At 44.3% G+C, this 16,376-nt stretch overlaps 1 protein-coding gene across 1 annotated transcript in view; it reads right to left on the bottom strand.

The window, feature by feature from the left end:
- PDE6A (phosphodiesterase 6A) overlaps nt 1–15,938 on the bottom strand; it is a 71,699-nt gene extending 55,761 nt beyond the window's left edge. Inside the window, exons 1-2 of the mRNA XM_045815328.2 lie at nt 15,523–15,938; nt 4,292–4,904 (exon numbers count right to left, since the gene is read on the bottom strand). Coding sequence (XP_045671284.1) covers nt 4,292–4,765 — 474 coding nt within the window. The 5' untranslated portion in view covers nt 4,766–4,904; nt 15,523–15,938. The remainder of the gene's footprint in view (nt 1–4,291; nt 4,905–15,522) is intronic.
- Nucleotides 15,939–16,376: the final 438 nt, after the last annotated feature.

Here is a 16,376-nt window from a genome sequence, read left to right as displayed (position 1 = left end):
TTGGAAAAACTCCCTGTGCTCCTTTCCTCTCACACTAGTAACACATTCACGCCGCTCTGAGACCAGATGTGTAGGTGTTTCTCCCACACTGACCAGTTCTCTGACACCTGCTGACTGTCCAACGAATCAGCTAAGTTCTGACACCATCTCTCTGGAGTCAGCCTCAGACCCCGCAGAGGAGAGTTCAATCCCACAAGACTGTCCCCACTTCGAACGCCAATCACAAGTCCAGTTTGTCACCTATCCTTCTGACTGGATGGCTAGAGCAGGGTCCCGAAACCCCCTCCTTCGGTTTGATAATTGGCCAGAGCGGCTCACAGAACTCAGGGAAATACTTACATTTACAGGTTTATTGTCTGATAAAGGACACAATAAAAGATACAGATAACCTGTCACGTGAGGAGATACATAGGGTGAGATCCCAAAGGGTCTTGAGAGCAGGCACTTCTGGTCCCTAGAGTTGAGGTGCACCACCCTGCTGGCACGTGCCTATGGTCACCGACCTGGAAACCCTCTGAACCCTGTTCTTTTGAGGATTTTTATGGAGGCTTCATCACATCTGCATGATTGACTATTGGCTCCATTTCCAGCCCATCTCCTGTGGTCAGAGAATGAAGAGGTGGGCTGAAAGTTCCAACTTTGTAATCATAGCTTGAGCTTTCTGGTGATTGGCTCCAACCAGGAGCCCACCAAAAGTCATCTCTTTAGAACACAAAACCATCTACGAGACAGGAAATTCCAAGGAATTTAGAAGCTCTGTGTCAGATGCTCCTATCACTTAGGAAATGGTAAGAGTCTTAGGAGTTCTGTGTCAGGAATCAGGACAAAGACCAAACAAATATTTCTTTTTATAAATCACAATATCACAGCCAACTGGGCAAGGGTCATCATTTATTAATGCATGTAATCATCTGTAATGAAATGAGTACCCACTCTGTCCCAGGCACTGGACTAGGTGCCAGGGACCAGTGGCAAATAAACCAGACAGGAACAGGCAGGCCTTGTGGGCTTTCCTAAGGCAAAAGCATAAAGAATACAAATATTGAAGGGCTAGTAGGGTTGCCAGATTTAGCAAATAAATACAAGATGCCTAGTTAAATTTGAATTCCAAGTAAATAAATACTTTTTAAAGTATAAGTATATCCTAAATATTGCATGGGATGTACTTATACTAAAATATTTGTTTATCTAAAATTCAAATTTTACTGGGAATCCTATATTTTATCCAGGGATCCTAATGGCAAATCTTCCTGAGGCAATCCCAAGGTTGAGCAGGAATTTGCTGGGACATGGGGAGTTATATTACAACCCTGGGAAACTTCTTCATTCATGGGTTCGCATTTCAAAAATCCAGTGATTGTAACCATGGCCCAAGTGTTTTGAGGGTGCTGAAGGCTATCACTTGTTGATGGGACAGGGTCAACCCAGACCACAGTCTATACCATCTTCCTCCTCCTCCACGCAGCCTCCAGTCAAAATCCAGAGTCCCGAATAGAGCAAGGTTCCTCAAGGAGGGAGCACACACAGGCAAATGCTGAGTACCAAGGCTTGCTGGCCTGGAAGCAAACTGCACCCCCAGGCCCGAGTCACCAGCCAGGGAGACCAAGCCAGGCTCAAAAGCTTCCAGGGAAGCGCAGGCATTCCTTCCAGAGTGAACTTTGGGTTTGAGCCCGAAATAGCGGGCGTTCCCTTAGCACAGGGGCTCAGCAAACCCTTAGACCAGGGTACGTCAGCATCAGAACACCAGCCTAAATCCTCAGTCCCTCAACACCAGGCTTGACAGAAATCTTAGCACCTCTCTTCGGTTTTTCCCACCAACAGAATCTAAACTGAAAGTTCCAGAAGGACAGGACTGGATTCTTCTCCAAATCCCACCCAGACCTGGTCCATCATCCATCCCTTAGAACAGACCCTTAATAACCACAGAACAGTAATAATAATAAGGAGCGGCCAACAGCAGCCACTACAATGTGCTAAAAACCTTGCTAGACAGGAAATAATTCGCTCCTTTGATCGTACAACAACACTGCACAGTAGGTATTCTCGCCCTATTTTATAAATGAGGAAGTGAGCCCAGGCAGACTCAACAATAAGGCAAGGCACTATTCTTAGAAAGTCACAGTCATGATTCACACCCAGATGTGACGTCAAAGCTTAACGTCTTAATTCTCTGCTCTACGATTTGAAATGACTACTGATAAACAGCACCTAAAATGCCCTCATTTTATAGCTAAGGAGGAAGTACGGCAGAGCAGTGAAAAGTGTGGGCACAAGGCCAGAGTGCCTGGGTTCAAATACCCACTTTGTCACTTTCTGTCAGAGTGGCTCTGAGCAAGTTATTTTTTTTTTAAAGATTTTATTTGTTTATTTGACAGAGAGAGACAGCCAGTGAGAGAGGGAACACAAGCAGGGGGAGTGGGAGAGGAAGAAGCAGGCTCCTAGCAGAGAAGCCTGATGTGGGGCTCGATCCCAGAACGCTGGGATCACGCCCTGAGCCGAAGGCAGCCGCTTAATGACTGCACCACCCAGGCGCCCTCTGAGCAAGTTATTAACCTTTCTGGGTCTTAGTTTCACCATCTGTGAAACAGGGATAATCAGTTATGCTATAGATTGTGGAAATCCACGTTGGCTGCCATTAAAGTCTAGAGAGAGCTGAAGGGAAAACAGACTCCAGGCTAGTTGAAAGCCCTCTGGCCGCAGAACCATTCCCATCCCCCCCCCCTTGGATGTCCAAGGGGAAACGGGAAAGATGAGCCCCATGGGAGATCCAGCCCAGTGGATTTCAAGGAAAACTATCTCCTACAGAGGCGGAGGTCTGTGCTTCTTGTCTTGTCAAGGAACCCAAGTCAAAGAGATGACCCATTCGAATTCCTGCATTTGTGGATGGGAAGTCCTGGCTCTGCCCTAACTCCCTGGTCACTTTGGACAAGCCGCTTCTCAAGCTCTCCCGACTCTAGGCTCCTCAGCTATTAAATAAGGCAGATGGATGAGATAATTTCTGGAGCCTCCTCTCTCCCCTTTTAACCTTATGACCCTTAATCTGAAACAAGGCCAGAGGTAAGGTGAGCATAGTCACAAAATGTCCAGGCTGCATCTTGGAAATGCCTGAACACAGGCTCTTGGTTTGGTCAGTGCTGCTGACCAGGCGTGGGCCCTGCTATAATGGGGCGAACATTCTTTTGGGCAAGACAGGTGTTAAAGGAACTGAGTATAATTACCTGATGGTGAGTTTTTTATGCCAAATATTTACTGAGCTTCTGTTTTGTGCCAGACATTTGCTGGGATACAGTGGAGAATAAGGCAGCATGGTCCCTGGCCCCTCAGGCTTATTATGATAAATGGTTTTAGGAAGGAAACTGTAACAGAAGGATCTGGGAGGGCCTCCTGGAAGAACTGACCTGTAAGTTGAGATCCAAGAATAAGTAGGAGTTGGCCCCCGGGGCAGAGAGCCATGGGGAGAACTGTATGAAGTGTTTTGTCCTGGTGATCAAAGAGGTCTTTATCAGAGCTGCCAGGAGAATCTCATGGAATGCTGGACTCAGAAACAAGAGCCAAGCGCTTAACCAAGTGGTACTATTAACATTTCCAGTAATGAGACAGACCGCCATCATATGTCTCCTGATGTAATGCACAAAGACAACCACAACATCACTCGAGGAGACTGCTGATAGAAACGCACGACCTCGAATCTAATCATGAAAACACAGATGAAGCCCAAATGGAGAGACATTTCTGCAAAGTATTTGGCCTGCACCCTTCAAAAACATCAGCGTCGTGGAAAACAAGACAGACTGAGGAACTGTTTCAGATTTGAGGGGACTACAGAGATAGTGCTATCTGGGTATAATTGAGGCGAATGGCAAAAAGTGAACCTGGGTTGTTTATTAGATAATAGTATTGCCTCAATGCTACGTTTCCTGCATTTGATCACTGTACTGTGGATACGTAAGAAACGTCCTTGTTGTGGAAATACACAGCATGTTGTCTGCTACTGACTCGCAAATGGGTCAGAAAAAATGGAGAGAGAAAGCAAATGTGACAAGGAGCGAACAGCTGGCGAATTTGGATGAAAGATGTATAATACAGTTGTCTGTACTATTCTTAAACTCTTCTGTTAGGTTTGGAATTTTTTTTCCCAAATAAAATGTTAGAAGTAAATAAATTAAGAGAAGTGCCAAACTATGACGAGCCCAGTATTGATGGCCAGCAGTTCCCCACCCCACTTGCACCCCCCTCCAGAACCCCATGGAAGAATGCCTCCCTGCCCCCCTTCTTATGGGGAAGAGGGTACCTCTTCTGTGTTGAGGACGTTGGCGATCTTTTTAGAGTGCGCGACGTGACCCACGACGCCCATGTCCAGGGGGAACACAATCTCGGAGTCGGGCACCACCAGGCATTCCTCAAGAACAGCATCCTTGTGGACGTTGAAGAGCCGGGTGGCTAGCTCTGCGATGCCGTTTCGGACCCTGTACATGAACAGGCTCATGCGGTCTGCCCGCAGGAGGAAGCTCAGCTTCTTCATGACGTTGAAGATGCATCTCTCCGCCTGCAAATTCTCCTGGAAGTCCCGCAGGAGGTCGAAGATGACTTCACTCTCCTCCACACTGCTCAGCGGGTGGTAGTTGCTGAAGTCCACGGCTGCCTCCTTGGCCCCCAGCAGCTCTGAGATGACCTTGGCCCGGTAGCGGTGGTTGTAGCACTGTTTGGCAAACATGATATTCGAGTCCAGGAACTTCTCCACCTGCTCCGCCGTCACCTCGCCCATGGCTCCAATCCCACTGGCTACCCCCGTAGAGAGGCTCAAGCTGGCCTTCCCAGGGAAGTCTGTGGCAAAACGGGGTCAAGAGCTGTTTCGTGCCAAGCTGGGCTTCTGTGGGTCTGGCTGGTGAATCTCGCGGCTGTGGCTGCAGAGGTGAAGGAGAGAGCTCTGGAGATTAAATCATTAATATTTCTCGAGAACAAGGATTATGAGGATCAGAAGGTTCCAGAGGCTGCCAGGCCTCAGACTGGGGGGGGGGGGAGGGAATGAAGGTGAGAGTTTCCTCTTCACCTTGGCCTAACAGCTGAGAAGGGATTTCTAGACAGAGCCGGAGGTGGGCCAAACTAACAACAACCCCGAAGCAGAGACTGCCAACCGGCAGCACAGGGAAGACCCGCTACTGTAGGCGTGTTTTCCTTCAACGTTTGACACAGAAGCCTACCTACGCTGTTGAGGAGATTCGTTCAGCTTCTGCTGGAGAATCGGAACATCTAACAACTCTGTGCCCACTTTCCTCCCTGGCAGGAATGATTGGAGCTGAGAGGGGCTGCGCACCCCGCTCCCAGCGCCCCCTTCCCCCTCACGCCACCCTTCTGTGCTGCCTTTCCCGGCGCCTCCCCAGCACGGCCTCACTGCGCATGCTCACCATTCAGCCTGCTTCCGTGTGTACATTAGGGGTCTGGCCCCTACGGGGCCCAATTTCAGAATCTGCATCAAAGTCTTTCCCAGCTTTAGATGTCAACGACCCCTTAATTTCAGAATTCAAGGGGCCCTCGTAAAAATAACACCGTTCATATTTTTTCTTTTATTAGAAAAATACATGTTCACTGTAGAAAATACACAAAGAAGATCATTAAAGTCACCCATAATCTTGCTACTCAGAGGTAACTTCTAGTGATCATTTTCGTTTCTGTCCTTTCTGTAGAGCCCCGCTTTTAAAATCTATTTCCCTTAAACTCCTCCCCCAGCCCCCATCTTTCTCTTGGCACTTTAATGTGGTTTTTCTGGATACAATCTCTATCTTTTTGGATTGTCAGTCAGAAATGCACACGTAGTCTAGTTGCTGTCGGCTCTTTTTGAATCTTGAGATACCAGAATCTTCCCTGAAGTACCCTCTAGTGCACCAGGGGAGGAGGAGAACATTTTCTTTCTGATGAAATGTACGTTCATTTCCGTGAATATGCCTAGGAAAGCCTGGTGTCTCTAGGTTATAAACACTGTGGAATGCAGGCTAATAGACTGTTGCTGGCACTCTGAACTTTGCAAATGAACTTTAATGGAAAGTAGATTACTTCCTTTATTGTAGTGTGTAGTAAATTCTTAGAGTATTGTGCCCATTCAGCACTGTGTCCACAGGTGACCCCTTGGCCTGGCAGGCCACACAGCAACCTGAATTTCTAAATTCTCACCATAAATAATGTGAGCCCTCTGTCTGGAATGCTCTTCCCCAGCTCTCTGCACACCAGCTCCTTCTCAAACTCAAGGTCTCAGCTCATGCTAGTCATCCCTTGTCGTCTTATCCCTAGTAGTACCCGCCCTAGGTCCTGACTGTCACATCATCCTATTTATTTCTTTTATTGCATTTATTACTGTTAGAAATTATCTTGTTTTTTTGGTCTGTTTGTTTCTTTGTTGTTTGTCCTCACATCTAGACTGGGAGTTGCATGAGGCAGGGACCCGCCAGGGCGGATTCCCTAGGCCTTGCGGTGCTGTCTGGCACATTCTTGATGCGCAGTAAAAAATTGTTTTAATTGTAAGTCTGGAACAGTTAATTTTATATGCCAACTTGACAGGGTAAGGAATACACAAATAGCTGGTAAAACATTACTTCCAGGTGTGTCTATGAGGGTGTTTTTTACGAGAGATTGGCACTTGAATCAGTAGGCTAAGTAAAGCAGATCACCCTCACTAGTAAGGTGGGCATGATCCAGTCAGGAGAGGGCCTGACTCGACCAGAAAGGTGGAGGAAGGGTGAATGTGCCCTCTACCTGAACTGGGACTTCCCTCTTCTCCTGCCCTTGGCTATTGGCACCCCTGGTCCTCAGATTCAGACCAGGACTTACACCTTTGGCCCCCTGGCTCTCAGGCCTTTGGATGCAGACTGAATTATACCGATGGATTTCCTGGTTCTCCGGTTTGCAGACAGCAGATTGTGGGACTTCTCCATAACCATGTGAGCCAATTCTCCAGAGAACCCTGACTCATACAAAATAAAAACTCCTATATATTCTTGAGTACAATTTAGAAAAGACAAGAAGACACAAAGGAAAAATACTGAAATTAAATGTAATCCCAGATATTACCACTACAATATTTTTTGGATATTTTAAAATATATGGACTATATATATATACATACACATGCATATTCTCCAGGAAAATATTAAAATACATATTATTTATAAGATTTAATATATATTTTAAAGATTTAGGTATAACTAAAGATAATATATACATGTTGTCAACCTTGGCACCATCAACATTTTGGGCCCAGTAACTCTTTGTTGTGGAGACTGTCTTATATATTGTAGGATGTTTAGTGACATCCCTGGCCTCCACCTACTAGACTAGAATTCTTCAAGTTGTGACAACCAAAAATGAATCCAGACATTTCCAAATGTCCCCTAGGGTTAAAATCACGTCTGTTGAGAACCACTGCTCTACAGTTACACATTTAGGTTGTCTGTAATTTTCTAGCATTATAAACAATGCTGTAATAAACATTCTATTTTTTAGTATAAACACCTAGAGAGCTTACAGCCCTCTAAGCATTTGGATGAATAATGCTACTTTTGCTCTCCAAGGCTATACCAGAGTCTATGAGACTGTTCTTACCCCAACTCCTCCCCTCAGAAAGTAAGCAGTTTTTCTTAATCCTGGCATTAACAGTTCTTCAGAATGTGGCCCCAATACTCTTTCTGCTTAGTTTTTCACAATTTCTCAACAGGTACTCTAAGCTCCACTCTAGTGTTCTTCCTTCTTTCTGGTTTTTGCACCTTCATTCTTGCTGTGCCCTCTGCCTCTTCCTTCCACCCAGTCTAAATGCCATTCCCTCCATGGATTCTTTGAGACCCCAACTAGACTCTTTCCCTATTTGGAACCCCCAAGCTATTGGTTTCCTTCCATTTCAATGGGAGTGTCTACATTCTAGGCTGTATTTCTTCTGCACATATGTCCTCTCATCAAACTCAAGCTCTTTGAAGATGGAAGTAAAATTTTATCTTTTCTTAAAATCTCCAAAAAAGCCCAGCCCAGGTGCTTTCTCATAATATACCAACGAGGCTTAGTTGCAACTGGCTTAGGAAGCAACTGCTTTGCAAGAAATCTACTTTTACCTTATTTTTCAATATGCCAGAATGAGAAAATCAAGTCTGTTGAAAAATTTCAGTTCTAATTGTTGGGTAGGTACAGATTAGTGGGTATTTGCAGCGGGTGACCTCCTAACTTGCTTGCAGGCCTGATTTCAGATATTAGTGGAAGGAAATCTGAAGTTTCTTTCACTGGGAGCAGGGTCTACTGGTAGGGTTAGGAAAAATTTTTCTCTGTAGTCTAGTCTAAAAAAGAAACACATACTACTAGAAAGAAGAAAACAGGACTGCAGGCCCAGAATGCCACTGATTCATTCTGTGACCTTGAAAAAATCCTGTCTTCTCTCAAGGTTTTGTTGATTTCCCTATCCATAAAACATCTAATAATGTGTCCCAAACACTCCAGGATCCATGACTCTAGATGGGCTCAGAGTGAGGGAAGACTGACCAGGAATGGCTGACCTGTCTGTTCCTGACCACAAGCCTTGCTAGAGGATTCTTCTGAAAGAACAGCTGGAGCTACTTATTTAGAATAATCTCTAGTCCAAGATCCACATTTCATGGGTGAAGAAAGGGAAAAGTTTTGAAAAGTTAGGTGACTCAAGTCATAGGTGACTTAAAATTTTTTGAAATTGAGATATAATTCATATAACACGAGATTCACCATTTTAAAGTGTACAATTCTGTGTTTTTTAGTATATTTGTTATGGTATGCCACTGCTAATCTACTTTCTCATCACTTGGTGACCACTAAGCTACTTTCTCTAGTGGTTTGCCTCTTCTGGACATTTTATACAAATGGAATTATATAATATGTGGCCCTTTGTGTCCAACTACTTTCACTTAGCATAATGTTTTCAAGGTTCAACCATGTTATAGCATGTATCAGCACTCCATTTCTCTTTATGGCTAAATAATGTTCCACTGCATAGATATACTATAGTTATATATTTTGTTTAACCATTTATTAGGTTTTTAAAAATCCATTTATTAGTTGATGGATATTTGGGTTATTTTCACTTTGTGGCTGTTATGAACTTCCACTCACAAGTCTTTGTATGGACATATATTTTCAATTTCATTGGGTATATACCCAGAAGTGTAATTGCTGAGTCCATAGGTGATTTTAAGACTGTGAGTTTGGAGGTAAAAGGGGGGGAAATAAAGAAAGAAATAGGACAAAGCAAGGAACCAAATGGGTCAAGAAAAGGCATTTGTGGAAAGGTGTGTCACCTTTTTTTGAAAGAATAGGACTCTGAAATTCAGGACCTACTTGAATGGGGATGGTTGGCATATTAGTGCTACAAATTCCATTACTGGGTGAAAGGTCTCCACAAGCTCCCACCATTCATCCCTCTTGTAAAGAGCAATAGTGAAGGAATGAAGGAACCAGGGATATTCCATTGGGAGGAAGCTCTGAAAGGCTGTCGGGGGTGGAGAGTGTGCCAGTTTGTTCAGAGAGGATCCAGGGAGTAGGACAGAAGTATAGGTTATTATAAGAAGGCAACACCCAGAGTGCTTAAGAGGTGGAGCTCAGGAGTCAGATCTGGGGCTGACCCTAGGCCTGTCATTTACTATTTGTGTAAATTATTTAATTTCTCCTGGACCTCATTTTGCTTATCTGTAAAATTAGAATGCTTTTACATGACTGCTGTGGAGATTGAGAAAGTTTATAGTGTAGTGCCAAGCTATGTATTACCCAGTGCATATTAAGTTGAACCCTATGAAATTGCCCCTATTTGACTATTTTTGTCCTACACAAACAGCAATTTCATAGGGTTCAATTTAATAGTAGTTATCCAGTCGTCATTGGTTATCATAACTTTCAGAGATGAACTGGATTACCTTGAAGAAAGTGCGCTCCCTTGTCGTTGAAGGTATGTAAGCTGAGGACTTGTCAAAGAAGTTTCAAACACCAGCATTAGGAAGATGAGTCTGGGGCTAGCAAGTCAGTAAGGAAGCTGTTGCAATCTTCCCAGAGGAAAGGAACGGGTCTAGGATGGGGGTTGAGAGAGTGAGAAGAGAGTAGGCATAGAAGCAAGAAGAAGGGTGTAGAAGACATCCTGGCTTACTGGGAAAAAGACACATGAGAAAGAGTGGGGTAGGCCAGGGTAACTTGTGTGCTATTGGGGCCCTGGAGGAACTTGACACTGAGCCCCCTTCAGCACATTTCACTGGTGTCCAATGTCAACTTAGTCTCCATTTCCTGGTTGAAGGCCTTTCCTCTCCTGGCTTGCCAAACCCCATGTGCTAGGTGAAGCCACGAAAGAGAAGGCAGTTCCCTGGCTCCATCCTTATAATCACTGAAACAGTCTGGTTGGTCTCCACCCTCGTTTATACTTACCTTGGCTCATTCCCATGTTTCACTTGTTCTTACCCTTGACCTACAGTTGTTATCAGTTCCTAAATGTCCGGTCATCTGTTGACTCAGTAACTTTATTCAACTACTTGGGTTACCTGTTGGTCTGTCCCTGAAACTTGGCTAGTCTGTGATGTTCTCCTTGTTTGACTTTGAGGGTCTAATATGGGTCAATGGATGAGCTTGGTAGAAGTTTGTCCTGAGGGCGTTTTAACCTTCTGTGCATTTTCCTAAAGCTAGGATTCTGAAAGGGATCTGTAACTCAAAGATAGTTAGGAACTCAGGAATCCTGAAAGGACAGGTAAAATTAGGTCCTAAATACCTGCTCTGTGACCATAGCAGTAGAAAGGCAACAGGCAGGAGAATACACCTGGGCTTTGGCTCCAGAATGGGTTGAGTTTGAATCCTCTTCCTATCATTCACAAACTTTGACATATGGCAGGTCACTTAATCTCTGGTCCCAATTTTCTCATTTGCAGTTTGTGGATAACAATGATACTGATAGAGCTGTTGTGAGGATTGGAGGCAGTGATTCTATTGAACTTGGTTGATGGCCAGTTCCCAATAAATGTAACCTTTAAGAATGATAATGGAAGTCGAGTACAAGGCAGTGGTATTCGTAGAAAGCAGAAGTAATGCAAATAGATCTATTTCCTATTCTTTTTTTTTAAACAAAAACTCTTACTTTTCTCTTTATAAAGTCATACATCTTGGTGTTGCAGGAAATTGAGAAAATACAGGCAAATAAAAAGAAGAGAGTGGTTACCACCCAGAGAAACATTTTGATGTGTATCCTTCTTTTCTAATCATATAATTTTATAACAGAACTGTGATGAGGTAATATGCATTTTGTTTGTTTAATAATATACATAAACATCTTTCTGTGCCATTAAATATTTTTCTTTAATGGCCTCATTGCCTTCCACTGGGTGGCTGAGTCATAACCTGTTTAACATTCTAGCTGTTGGTTATTTAGGCTGTTCCTAATTTTTTGGTACTCTCACTGAATATTTGTGTAGTGAAATCTTTACATACCTGCTTGATTATTTTCTTACCTTGTTATTAAAAGTCTTACCCGGAAAGACAGAACAATTTCACTACTAATCTTTGATATCCCCAAATACAAGAGTTTAAGTAAAGAAATAATGGGAAAGTCAATATTTTAATGTAAAGATCATGTTCTATTTTGAATGACCATCTCCCGTAGCACCTGGCACATACCCGTGAAGGAACAAACCTGGGAAACTGGGGCTTGTGATTGCTGTGGGCCAGTCAAATAACATAATATTCTGTACCTAAATATTTGTAGGGAAAGTGACTTGTGCTCCTTCACCCTGGTGAAGAGTCACATGCCTTTTCTTTCTCCAAATTAAATGTTCTATGTTCCAAGCCTCCATCTCCCAATGCTGGCAAGATATTCAATCTGGATAATTATTGTGACTTCTGCCCCACCCCAGGTTCATGTGAAGGTCTGTTGGTCTAACTCAGTACAGCCAAAGAACAGCCCTCTGGCCTTTTGTTCACACTGATACCATAAATGTGCTCTTCATTCAGGTTGGTATGGCCCCTGAAAGGCCAACCATTCTGCTTTTTGCAGGGGTTCAGAGGTCCTCCAGTCTCCCAGGGCAACCCAGGGCCACCGACATGGGAGGCTTTCCCACCTGCCCAGGGCAGAGAGAGGCCCAGATCCTTGCCACTCAAGCGTCCTGCAAAGCCTAGCCCATGGATCAATGTTGGGGAAGTTTTCAAAAATCTCCTTTCTCCCTGACTACTTGGCTCTCCATTCTTTCCTCATCTGGGACAGTTCAGCATAATTTCCCTCAAAGGCCCAAAGTGAGAGGGGATCACTTCTTGAGCCTCAGAATGGTTACGTCCTATCCTGCCACACAGTGGCCCTGAGAGTTGAGTGATCAAAAGACCAAGCCCCTTCTAAGGAGTGGGGATAGAGGGCAGAGGAAAAACATTTATAATAGTTTAAAGCACCCTTTGTAATATTAAAAGAATGGAAACAACATAAATGTCCCTCAATGCTGAAATCAATGACAGTGCACCCAAACATTGGAGTACTATTCAGCTGCTGTGACCAAAGATGCCCCACCCCACATGTCCTTCTTACAATGTGACTTTGACACCCCTCCCATGGAGATTTGAGGTCTACTGCCCTCCCTTTAAATCAGTCAGGTTTGTTCTGTTCTTTTCTTTTCTTCCTTCCTTCCTTCCTTCCTTCCTTCCTTCCTTCCTTCCTTCCTCTCTTTCTTTCTTTCTTTCTTTCTTTCTTTCTTTCTTTCTTTTTCTTTCTTTCTTTTCTTTTTTCCTTCTTTCTTTCTTTCTTTCTTTCTTTCTTTCTTTCTCTCTCTCTCTTTCTCTCTCTCTCTTTCCTTCCTTCCTTCCTTCCTTCCTTCCTTCCTTCCTTCCTTCTCTTTTTCTTTCTTTCTTTCTTTCTTTCTTTCTTTCTTTCTTTCTTTCTCTCTTTCCTTCCTTCCTTCCTCCCTCCCTCCTTTCTTCCTTCCTTCCTTCCTTCCTTCCTTCCTCTCTTTCTTTCTTTCTTTTTCTTTCTTTCTTTTCTTTTTTCCTTCCTTTCTTCCTTCTTTCTTTCTTTCTTTCTTTCTTTCTTTCTTTCTCTCTTTCCTTCCTTCCTTCCTTCCTTCCTCCCTCCCTCCCTCCTTTCTTTCTTCCTTCCTCTCTTTCTTTCTTTCTTTCTTTCTTTCTTTCTTTCTTTCTTTCTTTCTTTCTTTCTTTCTTTCTTTCCTTCTTTCCTCTGTAGAGTCCATGCCCAGCATGGACTCAAGACCCTGAGATTAAGACCTGAGCTGAAATCAAGAGTCAAATGCTTAACTGACTGAGACACCTAGGCGGCACCCCTTCGTCAGGCTTTTATGACTTTCAACCAAATAAACACAATAGAAGTGAAGCTATGTGCCTTTTGAGGCTAGACTGTAAGAGGCTATACAGTGTCCTCTTTGTTTGCTGGAACACTGGCTCTTGAAGTCATTACCTGTCATTTAAGCACAGACTGCTCTGAGACTGCCATAGTGTGAGGAAGCCCAAACTAGCCCACACAGAGAGCCACAAGGAGAGGTCCAGACAGCCTTCAGCTGCTTCGTCCTCATGCCCTGTCCCCAACCTGGCCACTATCTCACTATAGGTCTATGAGACACCACCCAGTCAAGCTCTGAGCAAATTCCTGACCCACAGAAACTGCAAATTAGCAAAATGATGACTGCTGTTTTAAGCCACTGAGTTTTGGAGTGATTCCTTAACTCAGCAATAGATAGCCAGAAAGCAGCTCTTTATGCACTGATATGGAACAGTCTTCAACATATAATACGAGTTTTTAAAAGGTGTGAAATAGTGTATATTGTATGTCCTTTTTGTTTAAAGAGATAGGGTCTAGTACCTGCATAGATCACTGGTTTGCCAACCCTCTGTGGGCATTAGAATCTCCTGGGGGGCTTTTAAAAATATCAATGCCTGAGTCCACTCTACTTGAATTTGATCATACTATCTGGGAATGGGACCCAAACATTGTTATCTTTTAAAAGTTCTCCAGGAGATTCGGATGTGTAGCCAGGACTGAGAACTGCTGGTATAGAATAACCGGAAGGTAACACAGGAAACTGGTGCTGTGTTTGCCTCCAGAAGGAACAATGGGGTAAGAATGGATAGTGTGGGAGAAAGACTTACTTTTCATCCTAAACTCTTTGATCTTTTAAATTTACTTGTACATGTTACCCGTTTTCAACAACAATCAAATTTAAAAAAGAAAAAAAGTGAAATACCCATAGCTGTGAAAATAAGTTGGAATAGCAAATCTGGACTAGCCTGTTCAATAATGGGGGTCAGCCTGGGGCCCCCTATAGCCAGGCCTCAGAGCAAGTGACCTGTCCTGCCTGGGAAGTGTGGCTGGTCAGGAAGGACTGCAGAGGTAATTCCTCGGGTGGCCTCTCACCTGAAATGACTTACTTGTTGGCCCACAACACCCTCACTCTAGTTACTCTTTGAAAAGCAGTTTGGGATAGAGTAATGGCTATAATATGTGACCCTCCAGGGGCCAGCGCCTCTGGGAACTCGGAGACCGACAGGAGGGAAAATGCCCAGGCTTACATGGGAGGGGTCAAGAGACCTGGCTTCTGGCTGGCTGGGCAGCAGACCTGCTGTTATTGAGGAAAAGCAGATTAGGAGGGATTTGGTTATCTGTTTCACCTCTTAGATTCCTGCTGCAGGGACCTAGATCATTAAGGAAGGTAAGGTAGGAATGGCAGACCAAAGTCCACTTGCAGGGGGCCCCTGGGGATGTGTGTGGGGGGAGCCAGAGAGGCCCACCGCATTAAATAGCAGTTGGAAATGCTGAACTGGGAGGGAGAGAGGCACCAACGACTGGTCTAAATCTTCCTCTCTAGCACCTTTCCCTTGCCTTGGGTCACAGCCACATGTTCTTGGGTTTTGGCATCTGGCTGCTCTCAGTTTAAAAATCTACCTCTGTCCCACCTCAAAATCCACTTCCGGCCAGTTGCATGACCTCTTAAGTAACTTAATATTCTGACCCTCAGTTTCCTCATCTGCAATGTGGATTTAAAAGTATGGAATAAGAGAAAGTCATAGCCATTATTAAATTATTAAATAGACACCCGTTTAATTGGTGTCTACTATATGCAAGGATGCACGGTAGATTCTTACATTTGGCCAACACAGTGGGTGTAGTGGTTAAGAATGAGCTTTGCTGTCAGATGTAACTAGGTTAAAATCATATTACTGTCACTTATTAACTGAGACCTTGGGCAAGTCATCCCTAACATCTCTGGGTCTCATTTCCTCACCTATAATGGGAGCATCATAATATAGCACCTCCTTGAGAGCTGCTATTAGGATTAAATAATGAATGTGAAGAGTTTTGTGCATCCAGAAATATACACCCCGAAATCAGCATCTGTTGCCACTGTAAGTTTGGCAGCCTACAGGGAGTTGGCAAAATACTTTACACTTCTTGTCTTACTTGACCCTCTCCAGGACTAGGAAGGAGGGGCACGCTGGGTGTGAGGGGTGGTGGGGCATCAACTACCTTTGGAGAAGTGAGAACGCTGAGGCCTATTGACTTACCTCCAGTCACAAGGGACAGCATCAGGAGTAGAACCCAGGTGTTCTGCTTCCCAATATGACTTCTGACTTCCGGAAGCTCTGGATCTGATGGTTGACAGAAACTTGAGGATCATCTCTAGACATGAAATGGAGTTCCTTAAAATTACTGTGAAGAGGTTCACTGGAAAGGGAAGGAAAGGAGGTTAACCGTTTTGCTTCTTTCACAGGTGCCCTTGACCTTCCACTCCATCTAGTGCCCACCTCAACCCCTCCCCACCCCTGCAGGCTATAAACAAGAGGAAGAAAGAATGAATAAACATGTATTCAATATCAGAGAGTGCCCAGTTAGGGAGAAAATAATTAAAGCAGGATGACACGATAGGATGTGACTGGGGAGGGAGAGTGGGCTTTTAGGCTGCGACCTGAGACAAGAAAGAAACCAGGCATTAGGAACCAGCGTTCGGTTTCAAAAGAGAACAAGCTGGGCGGGCAAAGGAGCCCCGGATGGGTGGAGAACACAGAGGGAAAGACAGATTTCCGGTGAGGAGAAAGGCACCAGGGCCTAGAGCATTCAGGGCCTCAAAAGAATAGGGAGGAATTTGATTTTATCTATAAATGTCAAGAAAAGCCACTGAGGATTTTAAACGAGGTTGGAATTACATTTCGTATTTATTCTTACATTTTTATTCACATCTTAAAAGGCAACTCTGGCTATTGGGACCTTCAGTGGAGAGTAGGTTACACTGAGGGCAAAGCCCCTAACTTCCCAGCAGACTTCTCCCCATTCCGGGCTTTCATTCCCCACCTACAAAGCGGGGCTGGGAGGGAATGGGGTCCCAAGGAGTCAGCGATAAAGACCTTGCCCCCACGCAAAC

This window comes from Ursus americanus, chromosome 15, assembly GCF_024610735.1.
Source record: "Ursus americanus isolate L20-20 chromosome 15, mUrsAme1.1.p, whole genome shotgun sequence".
NCBI lineage: Eukaryota > Metazoa > Chordata > Mammalia > Carnivora > Ursidae > Ursus > Ursus americanus.
The sequence above is the reverse complement of the archived record's forward strand: the minus strand, read 5'-3'. Positions and strand labels throughout refer to the sequence as shown.